The following is a 22,329-nucleotide window of genomic DNA, read 5'->3' as shown; positions in this document are numbered from 1 at the left end:
GTGGAAACTTTGGATTCAGTGAGCTGAAAAGAAATGCAGCATCAGAACTCTATTCATGTTGTGAGGAATAGGTATTGCCTGGACCTGACCCCAAGTTCAGGCCAAAATGGCCCAGAACACAGGGGTGAGAGGGCAGGCTGGACTGCCACCACTGCTTTTATGAAACTAAGTCTGAAACAGTTGTTGGCTGCCTACATCTTGGTGCTGTCAGTGCTGTGGTAGTAAGGGTTTGCAATCAAGATGGAATGTGTCAGCAGTGTTAAACAAACATTCCTGCTCCATCCTGAGATCAAACTCTATAAATAGTAGATCTGGACATAGCTCACATCCTAGCTTATACCTTGTATAATCATCTATCTTCACAGGATGTGCTTGGCACAGATGGCTGAGGAACCTGGAACAGTGCCTGACATACACAAGGTACTCAATAAATGTTCCTTGAATTGAACCGATTGGTGTCCTCTGCTGGAACACTTCCTCTTCTGGAACTAGATGTTAACATTTATTGGGTCTCACCAAGTGGCTGGCCCTGTACTAGGCACTGTATATAGAGATCACCTCATTCACTTGGCAAACTCCTGTCCATCCTTCAAGATCTAGCTCAAATGTCACTTGTTCTGTTAAACCTTCTTGACTCCCTCCGGCACAGTCCTCTGTGCTTTTGCACTGACAGTTCTTTGCTCAACCTTCAGAAGAGCACTTACCACGTTCTACTTTAACATATCAGTTTACATGTCTGTCTCCCCCATCGGAATGTGAGGTCATTAGGGGCACCGAGTCTTAATTAATTTTTTGTCAGTGATACTTATTATGGAACTTGGTGAAGTTAATTTTTGAAAGCACTTGTAATTTTGCTAACAAAATAATGTCACATTAAATACATTTATTCAAAAAACTAGTTCTTCTAGACACAAAGACAGTTAATATTGTATACAACTGAGGAAGAATGAATTCTGTATATGCACACACATCAATTGCACATACCAATGCCTCACAGGAAGAACCTAACATGCATCCACTAGCACCTACTCAGAAACCAAACTGATGTCCTCAGGATACCTATTTTACCAGGCAATGGTTTGATGACAGGCCCAACAGACTGCAACAAAAAGAAGCATGAGAACATTCACACACACACACACACACACACACACACACACACACACACACTCACACACACACAGATTGTTTTTTACTAAAGCATGATCATTCAAAATGTTAAACTCAAATACAGATTCCTTAATTTATAATGGGGTTACATCCTAATAAACCCACCATGGTACATAACATCATTAAGCCAAAATTGCATTTAATACATGTTGCCTACTGAACATCATGGCTTAGCAACACAATACACTTACTACAGAGCGCTGGCTGTTCCTGCTGGGAGGTGTCACTGACCCACACCTGTGGCTGTGTTTCACTGATGCTATTGCTGCCCAGAACTGCTAGGCTCTCATGCCTCATGCTGCTACCCTGTGCTGTGGCTGCAGTCCTTAACGTCCCACAGAGGCGCACATGTTAAGGCTTGGGTGTTAGTCTGTGGTGCTATAAGCAGGTATAGCGCCCACTTTAGGAGGTGGGGCCTAGTAGAGGAAGTTTGGTCATTGGAAGAGTGTCCCTGAAAGGGATATTTAGACCCCAGCCCCTTCCTCCTCTTTTTCTTTGTTTCTTTGCCACCACGAGGTGAGCATCTTTGTTCTCAAGTGCTTCCCACCATGAGGTTTGGCCTTGCCACAGGCCCAAAAGCAATGGAGCCAGGCAACCACAAGCTGAAGCTTTTCAAACCATGAGGCTGATTGTGTAAAATGAAGAGAACTGTCCTACGGAATTTTGTGGGGATAAAAAGGGATGATGTACATAAAGTGCCTGCCACAGTGACTAATTCAATGCTAGCTAAACACTAGCATTATTGGTGGTAGTGTGTGTCCAGAAATTCACATAAAACCACACCTTATTAACCTTCCTGAATGGTATGGAGTATGGAATTTGGTAGGAAAAATTTTTGGACTTTCAGGTATTTGACATGAGTGACTGGTTCAATGGTGATGCAATTTACTGAGATGGAGGTTACATGGGATGAGGGGGTGGCAAATCAAGAGTTCTGCCTTGGACAAGGACTGGAAATTCCTATAACTATCCAAAGGTGATGTAGACTGTTGAATATGAGTCTGGAGAAAATATTTACTACTAAAGGAAATATTCATATAATGAAGGTAACTTTTTTATAGTTATAAAATTGATTCTATTCTACTTTGCATATTCATCTTTCTATATTATTATATACAGATTTCCCTAGAGACATTATAGTTTATTTAATTAATTTCTAATTGTGGGAGATGTAGATTATTTACAACTTTCAATATTATCAGATATCTTTGAGTAAAAATTGAAGTGTTTGGCTAAAGGGCATGGAATTTGAAAGACAGGGCTAAATTGCCAAGTAAAATAGATTAAAAAGTAAAATTTACACTCTGCTTTTGTTAGTCAGCTTTCCATAACTATGATGAAATATGTAAGGTAATTAACATAAAAAGAAAAAGTTTATTTAGCACACAATTCCAGAGGTTCAATCTAGGATCAGACAGTTCATTGCTTTGGGCCTCTGACAAGGCAGCACATGATAGTGGGAACACATGGTGAACAAAACCACTCTCTTCATAAGCCAGGAAGCAAAAGGAAAGAGGAAAAGATCAGGGGTCCCACAGTTCCCTTTGAGGTCACGCCCCAGTGAACTAAGAACCTCCCTTAAGGCCCCACCTCCCATAGGACCACAGCACCTCCTGATAGTCACTCTGGAAAAGGAGCCTTCACCACATGAACCTTTGGAGACATTCAATATCCAAAGTACAGCATCAACCAACAAGGAAAGAGGGACTATTTTCCTATGTCTATCCTAACACTTAAATGACAAATTGCATTTTGCCAATAATTTTATTTTATTCCTATTTACTTATTAGTCTGAACATCTTTTCACAGGTTTACTGGAAATATGTATTTTAAAAAATTCATTTTTATTTGGTTGCTAGCCTTCTTATTCTAAGGGCTCTGGATTAAAATAAGAAGAAAGTTAGTCTTTTTTTCTTGTCTTAAGTGTTTCTCTACCCCCAAACGCTTTATGTTTGTATTCTCAAGGAACTTTTAATTTAATTTTATTCTGTTGGTATTTTCTATTTCAGGCCACACTTAATTATCTGGTACTATACTTGCTATCTTCCTACTATAAACAATTAGAACACAGAATAAAATACATAAAACAGCTGTTTTTAGAAATTGGATACTATAGCATAAGACTGTGATCTCTAAGAGAAAGGAAACAAAAAAGTGAAGTGATGGACAAAATTGTCCTAAAGGCATGTCTTGGATCACTGTGCAGAGAGAACACCAGCAATCTTACTGAGTCAAGGAAATAGAGATCAATAATTGCAGAAGCGAAGGACTCTGGATATTGTGAAACACAGAGCCCCAGAAGAGAAGCTGTGTAAAGACTCTAGATGTCTGCACAGGAGCCACCTTTGGATCCTTAGTAGGCTGTAAATGAATAGAATGAACCTTCATGAGCTGGCTAAAGAACTCTTGAGGTACTGTAAGCTGAACTCCTCTTTGAGTTCACGGTGGTCTCTAAGTTCTGAAAAACCAGAGTAGAAATTTTGTTGGATACCTAACACATAAAAATACCCTAAAATATCATGCATTAGTAATTGAATTAAACTAGTCTTGGAGTAAAGGCTACTATTAACCTATCCCAGCAAACTTAAAAGTCAGTGTCAAGAACACTGAACTGAAAATTCAGATACTCTATAACACATTTTCAATTCCCTGCATCCAATAAAAATTTCTAGACATATTAATGAGTAAGAAAATGTGATTCATAGAAAAATAGTCAATAGAAATGCACAAACTGGGTGTGGTGGTGCATACCTGTAATTCTAGCACTCTGGAGGCTGAGGTAGGAAGATCATGAGTTCAGGTCATCTTGGGCTACATAGTAAGACACTTTTTAAAAAAGAAAAGAAAAGAAAGGCAAAGAAAAGAATGCCAATCATGGTGGCTCACTCCTGTAATCCAAGCTACTGAGGAGGTAGAGATCAGGAAGATCATGGTTCAAGGCCAGCCTAGGCAAAAAACTTGTGAGACCACCTTTCAATCAATAACCTGTGTGTGGTGACATGGGCCTGTGATCCCAGTGAGGGGGAAGGCCATAGGCAGGAGGATTGCAGTCTGATATCAGTCCCAGGCAAAAATGAGAAGCCTTACCTGAAAAATAACTAAAGGAAAAAAAAGGGGTGGGGTGTGGCTCAAGTGGTAGAATGCATATGCAAGACCCTTGGTTAAACTCCAGTGCCATCACCAAAAAAAAAAGAAAAAAACAAACAAACAGATAAAATAAATAAAAAAGACATAGACTACGGAGTGTGCAGTCAAGAGTGTTGAAATAGCCGTTATAAATATGCTTAAGATTTTAAAGGAAAATATGACCATAACAAGGAAAAATGGAAAACAAAATAAATGGATTTTAGAGTAATAAAATACAATATCTGAAGTGAAAACTCACTCAATGAGATTAATAGACGATTATACATAGCAGAAAAATTCAGTGAACCAAAATAAATGAAATAAAAACTGACAGAATTGAAAAAAAGTCAAATCCGTTATTATAGTTGAAGACTTCAACATGCCTCTCTTACTAACTAGCAGACTAAAGTGGATAGAAAGTAAGCAAGGAGATACAGAGTTTAAACAGAGCTAGTTGACTTAATTGATATCTACACAATCATACATGCAGAACAATACAAGGCAAATTCTTTTAAAGTGTTCTTGGAACATTCATCAAGATATCCCATATGGCAGTTCTATTTTTAGTTGTTGAGGAGCCTCCATACTGTTTTCCATAGTGGTTGTACTAATTTATACTCCAACCAGCAGTGTATGAGGGTTTCTTTTTCCCCACATCCTCACCAACATTTGTTGTTGGTGTTATTTTTGATGATGGCTAGTCTAACAGGAGTGAGGTGGAATCTTAGTGTGGTTCTGATTGCATTTCCTTTATGGCATGGGATGGTGAGCATTTCTTCATGTGTTTTTTGGCCATTTGGACTTCTTCCTTTGAAAAGGCTCTGTTCAGCTGTTTAACTTATAGTCTGTTTTAGTTCATTTTCAAACTTTGGCTAAATAATGTTATTTTCATACTTTCTTGTTTAGAAATTCGTGATTAAATCTATGAATATCTGTTAACAATGGTAGTTGGGTTCTATAGGGCTTGGTTTGTCACATTTTAATTATTATTTTGAACAACTTTTTTTGGCCCTACCACTTGAGCTACATCCCAGCTCTTTAGTTTTTATTTTTGAGAAAGAATCTCACTTACTTTGCCTTGAACTTACAATCTTTCTGCCTTTGCCTTCCTAGTAGCTGGGATTATAGTTATACACCACTATATCTGGCTTATATATAATACTTTAATTTTTATTTTGTACACATTCTGTAGTATCACTTTTGTTTCTCCTTTGTAAAAAGGGTGTTTGAAATAATTTTTATATCTCCAAGTAGTAGAAAACAAGTCCATCTGTATTTTGGTCATGTATTTTTCATTTGTTTACACTGTGATTGAAGAAGGTGGTCTGGATTACTTCCAATTTATGGAATTTACTAAGGAATTTTTTTACAGGCCAATGTACAGTCAAATTTGGTAAATGTTTCATGGATTTTTAACAAAAGATCAAAATTAAACAAAAAATATTCAGTTATGAGAATAATTGAACTTTTTCATCAACCTCAAGTATTTTATATCCTTACTAACTTCCAGGAAATAAAGTCTGCTATTACTATTTTGTTTCTTATAATTTTACTTTGTAGTTCTGCAGTTTCTCTTTATTTTTAGTATGACACTATTCAGTGCTTTAAGACTTATGAGAGAGCTATCTTCCCTGTAGATTATTTTCTTTTATATAATAAAAATTCCTCCTTGGTCTTGTTTTACACTTTTTGCCTTCTATTCAATCTTGTCGGTGACTATTATCATAACCTCAATTTTTTTATTAGCATTTGCCTGGCATATCTTTCTGCACTTCTTTCTAGTTTTCTAGTCATTTTGTTTTATATTTCTCTCTTTTGTACATCATGTACACCATCTCTCACTTAAAAAGTTCAATTTATAAATTTTCAGTGCTTTAAGATTTGTAAAACAAGTTAATGGTATAAATGTTGTGAAGGACTACTGGTGTTATTGTTAGATACTAATGTTTGTTTTAATATTTACAAAGAACTTATTTGGTACCAGGAATTGTTTTGGGCACTTTACATTATTATCTTATTTGGTTCTCACAACTTCACTGATACTTCCATTTCACAGATGAGAAAACAAAAGTTAACTAATTCTTCCAAAGTCACAGAGCTCATAAGAGACTTCCTGGACCAAAGTCTTCATTTATTCATGCATTTTGAGTGGGGGAGGCTTTTTAATCTGTTTCCAGTCTCTCATCTACCCTCCACTCCCTACTTCTGAGTTTCCCATGTATATAAATCACGTCAACCACAACCAAGAAACTGTTGTCTTGCCCTTCAATCCAATTTCCATACCATAATTTTGCATTTGCTAATGTGATATTCTATAACTTTGACACAGCTCCTTCTGGGGGTAGGGCAATGTTTTATATAAATATATTCAGCACTTATCCACAATCAAATAGCTAATAAGTATTTGATGAAATGAAACTTTAAGTAAGAAGTCTTTACCACACCATAATATCACCTGTTTCTCTCACCAGAATTCTCTGCTGAGTTTGAGCAGAGATTGAAAAAAATATTAGGTTCCTATATATTTGAAAAAATGCAGAAGTTTATGGTGTCACATTCCTGGGGATTCAAATTCACTGTATCATGTTAAAATGTCCAATATTTAATGCAGGTTTTGAGTCTTAATAATCATAAACTCTTTACTTACATATTTTATTCAATAAAATTCTGCATGTGACACAAAAAAAGAGAGAAGAAATATAAAAATGAATTCAAGGTTTAAACTGAAGTTCTTACAACCCTAGAAAAATTGAAGGCATAAGTGATGTAGTTCTTATAGTTCCCAGCAGGGGCCAGAATGTTCATGTTAGATCTAATTAAATAGAAAAAAAAAATGCTATAATCCAAGGTTGCAACTTTTTAAAACAAATTAGAAATCCAAAGAGAGGACACTTTATAGTTAAAATAACGGGAAAGTACGGACTCATTAATTTTAAATTCAAGAATGTAATATGTATAACTTAACATATTGAATAATGAGCTAACAGTAATGTTCTGTAACAGAGGTTGACCCCCAGTATCTGAGCAAATGAGGAGCCAGAGGACATTTAGTCAGTAGACACTAACCCCTACACTGATCTCCAAAAGCGTGCCACTGGGTCTTTGAGTTGTCAAGGAGAACCATGAACAGGACCCAGGAACAAAGGCTGCCACTATGACATTAACCCAGGAAACAGAGCTCTCGCCTTGTAAAGTTTAAAACATCCAAAAACTTCTTAACTCAAAGGAGTACTTGGTCTTCCCTAAGTATTTCAGTGCAAATTGCCTTTATAAATGAGACAAACTGTTGTTAATTTAATTCCGATCTAAGTCATGTCACTTCTTTCTGGGCCTGTCTGCTCATGAGTGGATTAGATATAGTCATTTTAAAACACTTATGCCCTAGAGCTAATTTTTTTTTCTTTAGGTGAAATGTAGCACTTTTTTTCTGTCTCAAATAGCTGGCATAGTACCTATCAAAAACCAGCTGCTTAGTAAGTGTTTTAGTGAACAAGTATATGAAGAAATGAAAAATGAATATATTTTAAAATAGAATTTACAAAAGAACCTGGAAATAAAATGACTCTGAAAGCCAGTCCCCTGTGAATTATGAAAACAATGCTTTAGGAAATTCCAAGGAAACAAGAAAACATTTTCTTTCTCAGAAAGAACTGAATTCCTTACTTCTAAGTCACTGAGTAAAGAAAGTCATAAAAAATTTTTAGTGGTTTTAAGGCTTTAAAAATATGAATCTAAGATAATTAAAAATGTTTTATTTGCAGAAATGTATTCTGATTGAAGTTCCCCCAAAACAAACCTTGAAAATTGCAAACTTAACTCTTTTTTTTGTTTTTGTTCTTGATAGTACTGGAGTTTGAACTCAGGACTTGTGTTTGCTAGGCAGATGCTCTGCCATTTGAGCCAAGCCCCAGCTTAACTCTTAACAATAGTAAGGGGCTAGATATTAAAGATATGTCTTTGTCAGATCAACCTATATAGTTATTTGCCCTGGAAACCATGTGCTTGTTTTAAAGTAAATTAAAACATCATGAAGGAAATTGGTACAATTTCCTTTGTACCAATGAAATACAATGAAAGTAAATTTATTATACACTCACTTTCTCATTTGGAGACTTTTGAACATTACATTTGGGAAAATTCATGGCTTCAGACAGAAGTTTATGTTTTCTTCCAGGGAAGTGAGTAAACTGCATGGCAGTTTCTAAAATAGCAGTGAAGACATGAAAGTAGCAGGTTTGAGAATCCAAATAAAGACTGGTATAATTTATGTGAGGCAATCTGAAATATTGTTACATGCCAATACACTGTACATACAGTCAACATAAACAGAAATTAATTTTAAGTCCATTGAAAAGAGATAAATTAGTGAGTCATAGATTTTTGCCATATACAAACCATAGCCTTAGAGCAAAGGACTTAAATGGCTATAACTTATTTGATATTTATAGAATAAGAACATTATTTCAGTGAGTTATTCAAGCTTGAATAATGCAAAGATTCCTTTTAAGGGAGAAAAAAAATTGACAATTCTAATGGATACCATCTAAAAGTCAACCTCCAGGCATCAGGTAGCACTTAATGCCAACTTGGTTTCAAGCAAAACTTAACTGAAGCACTGAGGCTGTAGACACTGGAAACGAAAGACACCCAAGCAATGCTCAGGTATTAGGTGATTATCTAGATGAATGGGAATCTGCATAAAGGTCCAAGTTTTATGAAATTACTTATGGAAACCACAGGCCCACTAGGGGGAGGGAGAGAGAAGAGACAGAGGGGAGAGAGAGAGAGAGAGAGAGAGAGAGATTGGAAAGAAACAAAGACTAACATATATAATCAGTTTACAGTTACTACCACTGGGTCAAGGAAAAGCATGTTGTAATTTCTTGGCCTTGTTTAAACACACACACACACACACACACACACACACAAAGCACACACACACACCCCTGCTCTTTTGAGATGTATATTCTCCTCCAGAGTTACATTTGATGCACATTAAACTTAGTTTGACCTAAATATGAACCTTGTTGGGTAAGGGGTCTGATCATCTTAAATAGCAATGGCACAGCCAGCGTGGCAACCCCCATAATTGTTCCCATTAAAAGCCACACAAGGGCTTGGGGGCATTTAGAGTGCCTACCTAGCAAGCATGGGCTGCTGAGTTCAAACCTTAGTACCACAAATAAATAAATAAATAGCTCTGTGGCTTGGTAGCAATAGATGTAGTAGCCACAAATTTTTAAATACTCCAAGTGCTGAGTGCTCTACCAGAGAACAACAGGATATGGTAAGAACACAGGAACCTCTAATACCAACTTTGAGTGTGAGTAAGAGGGAACACAATTAAAAAGTCAGCACAAACTGAAAACAACCAAAACTACTTACAAAGTCTACAGATATACCAATTACACTTACTGAAAAGTCAGAAAGCTGATGTGTCTGATATTTAAGGAAACATTTATTCATTCATTGGCTTGATTATGCAATGACCATTACTGCCCCCTCTGATTACATGCCAAGTATGCAACTACAGGACCGAAAAGGAACAAATTAATTCCTTGCCCTCAACAAGCTTGCATTCTATATGGGGGAAATAGAGAGGTATAATGGGAGGACAAGCAAGGAAACAAAATACAAACACGTAAGAATATAGTAATTGAGGTGGTTTTATTTTCTATATTTCACACCTATAAGTAAAGTGGGGCTTGGCTTCCCATTTTAAGAAGAAGGGAGGGTATTGAATGGACTGTGACAACTTTGCTACCTGAGACACTGCTATGAAACATTGTCACAATATGAATTTTTATGCAGCGTACATTAAGTGTGTGAAGTAATGGGTTTCTTGTGACTTTTTCATGCATACACATAGCATCCTTTGATCATATTCACTTCCTCTGTTACATTCTTATCCTCCATCCCCCTCTCTCTTATCCCTTCCACATCCCTAACAGTCCCCCTTTCGCAGTGTTTTCACCTCAAGATTGACCTGAAGGCTATCCACAAGAAACCCCTCAAGATGACATACAGGTCTCGGTCTACACCCTAGAACTGACAAGCATCCCGAAAATGTCCTTTAGATTGCCTACGAGTTTGTAGTTGGTAATTATAGCACAATAATATTTAAATTTATGCTCTTGGCAGCACCTAACTATGTACTATTAAATGTTTAAATGTATTAAATGTATAGTAATGTTTAAAATTTACCCTATTTGAGATCTCATTAAAAGTAGTCATAGATATTTGGAGGAATGGACTTTAAGTTATGGGGGGAAATAATTGTACTGGTGTAAAAATGAATTATGGTTCTCCAAGTGTAGCCTAGAGATCCCTGGGGTGGTTCCCAAGACCTTTCCAGAGAGTCTGTGAAGCAAAAACTATTTTTATAATAATTCTAAGATTATTTTTTACTTTCTTTCTTATGTGTACAATGAAAATTCCCAGAAGATCTGTGATGTATGTGGACTTCATCACTCTGTCAGAAAATAGAATGTATGTTTGTATATGCCTGTTTGCTAAAATTTTGCAGTTTTAATTTATATTATGTTAAATATTGGTAGATATGGCTCATACAAATAAAAGGTTTTGGGGATCCTAAATAATTTTTAAGAGCATAAAGTCATCCTGAGAACAAAATTTTTACAAATTACTGCTTTAGGGGATAAACCTCAATTGAAAGGGCACAAACACCTAATCAAATTTCCTCATATTTTATATGAAGAAACTGCACCATAGGTTTTACGAAGACAGTAATTGTGTCTGGTTGGGTCATTGTTTTATCTTTAGAACCTAGGCATTCAAATATTTCATAAAACAGTAAATGAATTCATGCATGCATACATACATATATATTCATAAATGAAGGCCTTGCTAATTGACTTATTCAAGGTTACACAAAATAACAGCAACAAAGCCAGAACTATGTTTCTATCTCCTGTCTTCTAGCTTATACTCTTGCTTCCTAGCTCAACAATACTTGGGTTTTTGTTAATTTTTGTATTATAACCCATTGAAAATATGGATGATCAGTTATTCTCAGTGTGGGTTGGCTGCTTTCTCATGTTACATGATCTGAGCACTCTGTAGCTCTTCTCTGGCTGTAGGAGTAATCATCCTGGAGTGATACTAAAGGATTATGACAAGGAAATGGCAAGAGTGGTCAGAAAAAATGTAGCTTTCTGAGTGTTCCTCTCTCCAAATTTTCATGAACAATTCTTATTCTAATTCCTAATCCCTTCCTCTTTTTTATAGGGGGGTATCATTAAACTTCTTGCAAGTCTGTACATCAGTGCACTCAGTATTTTCAGGAATCTGGAAAGTGTAAAATCATAAGTGTTTTGGTAAATAGGTTTCATACCCTCAAAGGTGTTTTGGTACAATCTGTGAGTGTTTGTAACAGAGATGAGAATTTGTCACCTTAGTGATGATTAAAGAAAATATAGGACCTAAAATAGCCATCAGGGCAAAGAATGACAGCACAAGTCCTTTAAGGTGCTGCCTCGGCCACCTAAATTAACTCCTGTGGCAAACTGCATTTAAAGATGGTGAACATAAGACAAAGCCATCAAACTAACAGACCAAATTCTCCTAATCAAGAGAAGAAATGCTTCTCTCTTCACTCATCCTAATTGTACTATCCTGTCCTTCTTATAAAAGAGAGCAGCTCTTAGTAGTCAGACCATAGCAAATGTTCCTATAGTTGGGGAGCCCTTCTGCCTTGGGGCCTTGGGAGGCTGTCATCAGAAGAAAGGAAAAAAAGTACTTGAAGTTGATTGAGTGCTCCCCAACCCATCTGATACTGTCTTCTAGACAAATTTATTAGATGCTATCAATTATCATTCATGGCAGTTATGTTCTACACAGTATTCCCCAACACTGTTCCTAGAGAAAATGCAGGATTAGGTGGGCCTCCTGTCATAACTTTCTCATCAACCTATTAATGTATTGCTTTGTTTTATGTGTGCTTCTTTGTAAAGACACCTATTTAATATAAAGAATTCATTATGAATATTGAACTCACAGCCAGAACACCAAACTCATGCCTGAACAAAGCTTATCTAAAACATGTATTTTTTCGTAAGGAAAGTTTTTTCCTAAGACATACCACAGTCTTCTAAAAATTGTGATAATATGTGTGTGTGTGTGTGTGTGTGTGTGTGTGTGTGTACCATAAAATGTGCCATTTACTATTTTAACCACTTGTAAGCATACAGTTAAGTGGCATTAAGTATTTTCACATCATTGTGCACAGTCCCCACCATCCATCTCCAGATCTTTTTCATCTTTCCAAGCTGCTACTCTGTATCTATTGAAGAGTAACTACCACACCCCAGCCCCTGGCAGCCAACATTCTACTTTCCACCAGTCTTCTTTTTATCTTTTTTTTTTTTTTTGCTGCAGTACTGGGGTTTGAACTCAGGGCCTCACGATTGCTAGGCAGGCGCTCTACCACCTGAGCCACTTCACCAGCCCTCCACCACAGACTTCTTGTGTTTAAGAACATTGCACAGCACTTCAACACTCTAGGGACTGTCATTAAGCAGCAAACTCAGCCACAACATGAAAAGCACAACAATGTAAAAAACATGGCACTAAATAGGCTGAAAGTGGGCACTTTTTCATAGTATGGGAGAAGAGTACTGCCTTTTCCAGTCTCAGCTGGGAACCTGTGTGTCAGCAGCCTCAATTTGTTTATTTCAATTTAACTTAATTTTGATGCTCAATGAGTATCAATGAATGCCTATAGCAACACCAGTATTGGTTTTTTAAATACAGCTTAGCAAGTAGGAAAATTGCAAATATGTAATCCATGAATAATGCAAACTTACTATATGTGCAAATGACAATCTTTGTTTACTTCATTCCAAGTAATAAGAATAAAGAGGTGAAGCATGTCTTGTAACAGGTGGCCTTAGAAAATTTACTTTCTTTAGAGGCCCAGAGAGATGGACTCTGTGCATGGGTAATTGACAGCTACAACCTGAAGCAGTTTAGTTCATGTGGATAATTTTACATATAACACCAAACCCCTCTGCACAAAACAAAGAGCAAGCCCTCATGTACCACTTACCAATTACCATACGACAGGTGCTATATTTAGCAACTTACATGCATTATTAAATTATATCCTTTAGGTCCCTATGAGATTCTAAATACAAAAGAAGTTAAGTTCTATCTCATCCATTGTCATGTAGTTAAAAGTGACTAAGTTGAGATTTGAACTCAGGTCTATCTGAATTCACAACCTGAGCTCTCAACTGCTATGTAAAGCATTAAAAAAAAAACAGGGTTGACACATACAAAAAAGGGTTGAATTATTCAGAAGGATTCAAAGATTGTAACATTCCAAAGAGTTATACATTGAAAAATGAATTTTCCAAACAAGTAAAACTTTGTAAGCCTGATCTAATATTGTCCCCAAACAAAGAGGATCTGAAAACCTCAGGGCATCTGGTTTGTGTCTGGTCTTCCTTAATCTTTAATGATGGGCAAATCCAATGCATTATGTAAGGCCATTTTTTCTCAAGAGATGTAGATGCCTCTTAAGAATTTGATGAAAATGCATTAACTTTTCAGGCTACTGAGTTGCATCTTAGTGCACTGAGGCAGTAAATTGGCGTACAGTGTGCAAAAACAGTAGTGACCTAAAAAATAAATATTTGATAGGGGTCACAACATTCTCTTGGAAAATAATAATGGATTAAATCTCTTAGGAGTCCTCAACTTCCCAAAAAGGAGTAGTAAGAGGAAATCTTCTGTGGCCTGGAAACATCTTCTGTTTCTCACTGGCTATATTTGCCCAGCTCTTTAATAGTTCATTTGATTAGATCTTGTGGCTCCCAGAGCAAAGGATGAGCGTTTGATCCCTATAGAGGCCACTTAAAATCAGAGAACAAAAAGCTCTATTCTCTGCTGCCTGATCTTGCCCCAAATCCCTGCCAGGTGTCTGCCCTCTGGTCAAAATGAGAAACTGGCAAAGGGATGCTAACCTATCACCATAGGAGAAACAACAAAAGGGCGCCCCTCTACTCTGGTGCTCTTTCTCTTTATGTGCTCTCAGTATTTTGATATAAATCATAGAGAATCTATACTACACTTTTTACTTTTACTACTGGAGACCCGAGGCTAACTGTATTAAATGCTGCCATGTCAGTTAATATCTTACTCCAACTTCACAGATTTTTCTACTAGCTAACATTACCCTCATGGTAATAAATAATGAAGAAGCACTTTGGAATAATAATAATCTGCATCTTTAGAACAGGAAATAGCATAAGAGCAATCAGTCAAAATTGAGCATAATTTTCATATTAATAAAAGACATTTAAATGATTTTAAGCTAATTTCATGCACAATACAAAATAGCAAGAATAATTTTCAATTTGTGCTAAGAATCTAATAAGGAAAACAAATTTCTCAAATTATAGATGAAAATCTTTTACTAGTATCACAATCCTAACTTTTCTTTTAAGTCAGGCCTTCCTAATTTTTATTTCCCTAATTATGTAGCACTAAAAGTAACTTCATAGAACAAACAAAAATCCATTTACTTCAAATATTTGCTTAAACAACAAAAACAAAAATCATTCTAACTCTTGAGGAAGTAACATTTCACATTTTATGTACTAAGTGTAAATTAAAGCTTATTAATTTAAATTATAACTTAAGAGTTTTATAGAGATTAATAAGATTTAAGTGTTTCTTATATTATACATAGACTTTGATTTTGCAAGTGTCACATATATCTTTCATTATTTGTGGATTTATTTCTTTTATGAAGTAGTCGAATGAATCAGCTCACTCTCGACTGTAACAAAATACTGCTTGGTGACTTGTGACAGACAGGGTTTTAACCTCTGACAGTGAGATTCATTGTGGAGCAAGAGCCAATCATAGATCCTGACAACACTTGTCTCGTCTCAGCTGGAATATAAAAAGCCACTTGGAATACAGTATAAAGATTCACTGGTGTGGCAAGTTGTCTCTCAGACTGTACTGCATTAAAATTCTGCTTGGCATTGCTCAAAATCAAAAGAAAAGCAAAAAGAAGAAATAAGAACCAGGAAAAAGGATTGTACTGATTTAAAAATCATGCAAAAACTGCAAATCTATGTTTATATTTACCTGTTTATGCTGATTGTTGCTGGTCCAGTGGATCTCAATGAGAACAGTGAGCAAAAAGAAAGTGTGGACAAAGAGGGGCTATGTAATGCATGTACTTGGAGACAGAACACAAAATATTCAAGAATAGAAGCCATCAAAATTCAGATCCTCAGTAAACTTCGCCTGGAAACAGCTCCTAACATCAGCAAAGATGCTATAAGACAACTGTTACCCAAAGCTCCTCCACTACGGGAACTGATTGATCAGTACGATGTCCAGAGGGATGACAGCAGTGATGGTTCTTTGGAAGACGATGATTATCACGCTACAACAGAAACAATCATTACTATGCCTACAGAGTGTAAGTAGTTCTGTTAGTGCACACCAACAGTTCTGCTGACTGTTGTTCTAGTGTTTATGAGAAACAGATCTATTTCAGGCTCTTTTAATAAGCTGTTGGCTTGTTTGTAAATAGGAGAGAAAAGAGTTCTCAAGCTTTTATGAGAAATACATTGAGACTGAAATCTGCTGCTTTACTTGGTTCCTTATAGAGCTGAAAAGCTAAAAATTAAAATGATTTCACAGCATTAATATTTAGTTTAATATGGAAAACATAGCATGCTTATATTTGTACTGCCTAATGCTAACTACCAAGGCGAGGACTGGGAGGTACTATAAGCAATGTTAAAAACTTTGGCTGCCTAAAATATATAGTTATGGAAAGGTTTTCACTAATAATGAAGGAAGAAATTTGCTAGATGTTTCAGCTTGTGTGAGTACTGCTGCACAGCTAGAGTGTTTTTTGTTTTTTAAAACTATCATAGTATTTTTGTTCTTCACAAATTATTTAACTGTGAAAGCTATTACACTGAAGAGCAAAAAGAAAAGTTAAATATTTAATATATTAAAGCAACAATGAGGTAGACATAGCATAAGGGTAATCGTGAACAAAATATCTGAAAATGCCTGTGAAATGAACATTTTAATCAGGTAGATTATGACTCATGAAGTCCTACTTGTACCTTGCTCATGGTTCTCTTGTTGAGAGAAGCCTGTCTGCATATTTATAAGCAGGCACACTGCTTAATAACCTTCTAAAATACTTTATTCTTCATATGAGGGAGGACTACTACCTGTTGTAACAACATTGCTTCTGAATGATAATATATTTCATACAATTCCTTTTTCAGTCAGCTCAAACAGAATACATTCTCCAGGAAAGAAAGAGAGGCACCTTGACAGAGCAAGCATGACAAGAAAGATTTTTGCCATGTGTCTGTGATCTTGCTTGAATACAGTGTTTTATACACTTTAAACCAGACTTGAAACTGTTTCAAATTATCGTTTGCCTTATTAAGTAATTAGGTTACCATTCATAAATAATTTTCATGTAAGACTTCACTATCACATAGTCCTGGAGTAGATTTATCTTATTTATATTCTGGAGAAGAAAAAAAAAGAAGGAACAAATTATTGGTGTTTGTGCTTACAATGACAGGGTGGCCTTAAAGAGAATACTTTCTAACTTTTGAGATAACTTGAATATAGCATCTAAGTTTTTGTTGCTAAATACCTGCTAAGTTTTGTTCCTTTGAAAGGCTATTCCAGAGGCAAAACATAACAGATGAACTAAATTTTCTGCTAATTCCTGAGGTTCAGTAAGTTGCTCAGTGTGCCTTGTCCCCAGGTAATTCAGGCCTGGGGGAAGGGTTCCTTCTTCCAGACTGATTGGTACAGCTGCTCAGTAAGTGTAACTACTCAGATTCCCAAAGAATTCTAAGTGGATGTTCTTCTGCACTGTCTCTTGTTCTCTCTAATCATCATCATTTTCAAATTTCATTCACTGTTCATCCCTTCATAAAATTTTCCTTGGTATACAGTTCTCTAGAAGGGGAGTAGATTTCTCATAAACAGCTGAAAACATATATATCTAAAAAAATTCTATCTAAAAGATTGTAAAATGCTAGAGTAATTATTTTGACATTTTTCTACATCATATTTCATTTAAAAATTCTACATATGCATACCCAATGGAAAAAGGCTCAACTATTAATATGGAAGGACTTTGTTCATGTTATAATGAGAAAAGTTTCAATAACTCTTTTCTTATTCATTTGTAGCTGATTTTCTAATGCAAGTGGAAGGAAAACCCAAATGTTGCTTCTTTAAATTTAGCTCTAAAATACAATACAATAAAGTAGTAAAGGCCCAACTGTGGATATATCTGAGACCCGTGAAGACTCCTACAACAGTGTTTGTGCAAATCCTGAGACTCATCAAACCCATGAAAGACGGTACAAGGTATACTGGAATCCGATCTCTGAAACTTGACATGAACCCAGGCACTGGTATTTGGCAGAGCATTGATGTGAAGACAGTGTTGCAAAATTGGCTCAAACAACCTGAATCCAACTTAGGCATTGAAATCAAAGCTGTAGATGAGAATGGTCATGATCTTGCTGTAACCTTCCCAGGACCAGGAGAAGATGGGCTGGTAAGTGATAACTGAAAATAACATCCTAACAACCTTGTTATGTTTTTATTCATAATATGAATGAATAACAGTGGAAAACAAACACCAATTTCTTGTGCTCATAAACAGGATAAAAGTATCTAACCCCAATGACAGCCCTGTACCCAATAAAAGTAGGTGTCCAATTTCAAATCCTATGAAGCACTCCCTTGATATTCTTACTTTGCATGAAGATTAAAAAAACAATTACAGCATGATTCTTAATTTCATAAGGAGTTCTTCTGAACTGGGAATGAAATATGAAGTGCTTTTCATTGATTTGATACATGAATATATGAATAAAATTATGAACTGTATATAGTAGAATCTAGTAATGCACAACAAATCAAAACATTTTCCCCAATGTGTTGAAAAATTTTAATTATAATTAAAGTACCATGGTTTAGTTACAGAAATTAACTAAGTACATGTGTATGTATAGGCTTATGTTTTATTAAAATATTACTTTAAGGTCCCCCCTGATAAATATGTTCACTACTCAAAGTATATGAATGCACTGATGTATATATATTTTTTATATATACCAACATATATAATATATATATTGATTACTTGGTGGAATACACCTAATAAAGTTTTGATTTCCAGGCTTGTTAACCTTTGCCACCTAGCTAAGCACCCTTGTGTAAGAGTTTATTTAGTGAATACCAATTAATTTAACATCAGGCCAAGAATATAACAGTACTTCATAGACTCTAAAAATTAATTTAAAAAAACACATTTTAAAAGAAAAAAACCCCCACATTTTAAAACCTAGTATAGCTGGGCACCAGTGGCTCACACCTGTAATCCTAGCTACTCAGGAGGCAGAGATCAGGAGGATCGCAATTCAAAGCCAGTCCAAGCAAATAGTTCACGAGACCCTGTCTTGAAAAACCCATCAAAAAAAGGGCTGGTGGAGTGGCTCAAGGTGTAGGCCCTGAATTCAAACTGCAGTACCACCAAAAAAAAAAAAAGCCTAATATAAACCTAGACTTACCTTCTTTTTATTCTTGTTATCAAAAGCTCATTTAAAAACAATAAACATAAGATATTTTTTAATCTTTAAATGGTCTTGGTCATAAAGATACATAATTAGCAAATAAGACCTGCTATAAGTGAAAACATTATTTAAAAGACTATACAGTTTTCTATATGATTGCTACTTTAAATATTGACTTCCTAAATGATATCCTTTTTGAGAATCTTAAGTAACAACCAAGTCTATTTTTATTTTGATATAAGATTAAAAACTACTATTAACTGTTTTAAGAAAGTATTCTTTTATAGGTAGTATTTTAATTATCAAAAAGACAGGTTTCAATTATTAAACAGATGGTTAAGATAATATATTCTTCAGACTTTTCCCTTTAAAAAGAAACAAAATCTCAAATGCTAGCAAATTATTTTGAATATCTAAACAGAAATACTTTTCAAGGAAAGAACAAAGGCAATATGATTATCTGTTCTTATGAATCTGTCCTTCCCTCTTTTAGGGATTTCCTTTTCAACCCAATATACATACAGGTATCTTGATCATGCTGCCTTCTTTTTCCCACTACAATATTTATGGTGCTCAGAGGTTTATTTTGCTCTGCTTTTCATACATATAAGTTTCCCTGAGTAAAGACCTAGGGAGGATGAGTGCACCTATCCCTCCACAAGTGATTAGACATATTTAACCAATGTATACAATAAACAATGATGAGGAGAGGAAGCTCATCTCCTCCCTTCTTTCACTGTTTTCCCTTCCTCCCCAGGTACTCTTTTCTCTTTCTCCCTCCCTCCACTTTCTCCCATTCATAGTTGCAAGGCAACTATGCCTGTTATGTGGCAGGCAGTCTGATTCTCAAACTGGGGAAAACAAAATTAAAAAGACATAGAAGCCAAGTGTAGTGGCTTACGCCTGCAACCTCAGCTACTTAGGAGGAAGATCATGGTTCAAGGCCAACCTGAACAGAATGTTAGCAAGATCCCACCTCAACCAATGAGCTGGGTGTAGTAGTGCATACCTGTGATCCCAGCTATGTAGGAGGCAGGTAGGAGGAGCACGGTTCTAGTCTGGCCCCAGGCAAAAATGTGAGACTCTATCTGAAAAATAGCTAAAGCAAAAAAAAGAAAAAAAAAGTGGTAGAGCAAGTGCTTAGCAAACATGAGGCCCTGAGTTCAAAATCCTGTACCATCCCGCAAAATAAACAAATAAATAAAAGATAGAAAGAAAAATTGACCTTAGGAAAATTTATATTGCTGCCCTATTCCTTTGGGACATAAGAGGGAAAACCAAGCCTAATGTGAATTTAAATTCCTTAATACTGTTCTTCTTAAAAATAAAGGTGGTATAAAAATGGTTTATTTTTTCTAATAATGACTTCTTAAGGTAGGAAAGTATTTTGGGTTCTCTTAATATTACTAATTGTTCTTTTCATACAGAATCCCTTTTTAGAGGTCAAAGTAACAGACACACCAAAAAGATCCAGAAGAGATTTTGGTCTTGACTGTGATGAGCACTCAACAGAATCCCGATGCTGTCGTTACCCTCTAACAGTGGATTTTGAAGCTTTTGGATGGGATTGGATTATTGCACCCAAAAGATATAAGGCTAATTACTGCTCTGGAGAGTGTGAATTTGTATTTTTACAAAAATATCCTCATACTCATCTTGTACACCAAGCAAACCCCAGAGGTTCAGCAGGTCCTTGCTGTACTCCCACAAAAATGTCTCCCATTAATATGCTATATTTTAATGGCAAGGAACAAATAATATATGGGAAAATTCCAGCCATGGTGGTAGACCGCTGTGGGTGCTCATGAGATATATACCAGTTCATAACTTCCTAAAATATGGAAGTGTCTTCCCCTGAACAATTTTGAAACTGTGAAATTATGTACCACAGGCTATAAGCCTTGAGGATGCTATAGTTACTTAAGCACAAGTTACAGTATATGAACTCAAAGAGAGAATATATGCAATGGTTGGCATTTAACCATCAAAATAAATTATACAACAGAAAGTTTTACTATTTCCAGAGGTCTTGAACTAGGAGGAGATCAAATTACATATTTATGTTCATATATATCACAACTACAACATAAGCGAGGAAACAAAAGCAATTCTCCTTATGTTCTGGTGAATTAAGATTTCTGCTTTGAAGTCTATTTCTTTACAGCTTCACTTAATATGTACAGAAAATCTACATATAGTATTGGTAAAATGCAGGATGGTTGTTTACCAACATTCGAAACATCCTTAAACACTTGAATTTATATTGTGTGATAGCATACTTGGTAAAATAAAATTCCACAAATGTAGGGATGGTACACCATGTGCAAGTTTCCATTTTTGTTACGATTGGACAATATAGTAACAATCCATGCCAATGGTGCTAATACGATAAGTCGAATGGCTGATGTTATCAGGTTTATCAAATGAAACACATTCAGCAAAATAGTAAGTTTCTTCCTTCTTCAGGTGCATTATCATACACCTCCAAATGGGGAGTGGATTTTCTTTAATGAAAGAAGAAGTCGCTTTCCTAGAGATCAGCTTTCTATTCTCTAGCATACTGGGAGAAACTGCATTATCTTACAAGGCAGCCAAATAGTGTTCATTTTTTTCAAAATTTCAAAATTACAGCCTGCCTTTCAACATTGCAGTTTTGTGGTAAAATAATGAAAATGACTGATTCTCTCAATATTGTATGAAAGACTTTGAACAATTACATTTATATAATATGTATACAATATCGTTTTGTAAATAAATGTCTCCTTTTTTATTTACTTTGGTATATTTTTACACTAAAGATATTTCAAATTAATATTAAGGCACAAAGACATGTCATGTATCACAGAAAAGCAACTGCTTATATTTCAGGGCAAATTAGCATATTAAATAGTGGTCTTAAAACTCCAGATGTGAATGGTTAGATGGTTATATTACAATCATTTTATATTTTTTTACATTATTAACATTCACTTATAGATTCATGGTGGCTGTATAATGTGAATGTCAAATTTCAATGGTTTACTGTCATTGTATTCAAATCTCAACGTTCCATTATTTTAATAGTTATAAATATTATTAAGCATACCAAAATGATTAACTCCATCATCTGAAATGAAGAGTAATAAACATGAAATCTCTACAAGAACTCTTACTTTTATTTTATAATTTGATAATGAATATATTTCTGCATTTATTTACTTTTATTTTGCAAATGGGGTTTTGTTCATCAAATTCATTGTACTTTTAACTAAGTGAAGTTATTTCTTACATCTAACATGTAGAAACTATATAAATTACATTAAAGTGTTTTCACATCTTTGGAAAGACAAACAGTTTTATGTTATAATGATTAGTTGTGGGCTTTTGATTTTTACTTTATTATAAAAATCTAATGGATTAGCATGAAAGTTTAGTTTAG

General features: G+C 35.3%; 1 protein-coding gene across 1 annotated transcript; it reads left to right on the top strand.

Annotated features, from left to right (window-relative positions):
* Positions 1–15,144: 15,144 nt before the first annotated feature.
* Mstn (myostatin) lies at positions 15,145–22,121 on the top strand. Its single transcript, XM_020179885.2, has 3 exons — positions 15,145–15,757; positions 17,517–17,890; positions 20,339–22,121. Exons 1-3 carry the CDS (start codon positions 15,385–15,387, stop codon positions 20,717–20,719), a joined length of 1,128 nt encoding a protein of 375 aa, XP_020035474.1. The 5' UTR covers positions 15,145–15,384; the 3' UTR covers positions 20,720–22,121.
* Positions 22,122–22,329: the final 208 nt, after the last annotated feature.

The sequence above is a fragment of the Castor canadensis genome, chromosome 4 (assembly GCF_047511655.1).
Source record: "Castor canadensis chromosome 4, mCasCan1.hap1v2, whole genome shotgun sequence".
NCBI classification, from domain to species: Eukaryota; Metazoa; Chordata; class Mammalia; order Rodentia; family Castoridae; genus Castor; species Castor canadensis.
This window is presented reverse-complemented; position numbering and strand designations above follow the sequence as displayed.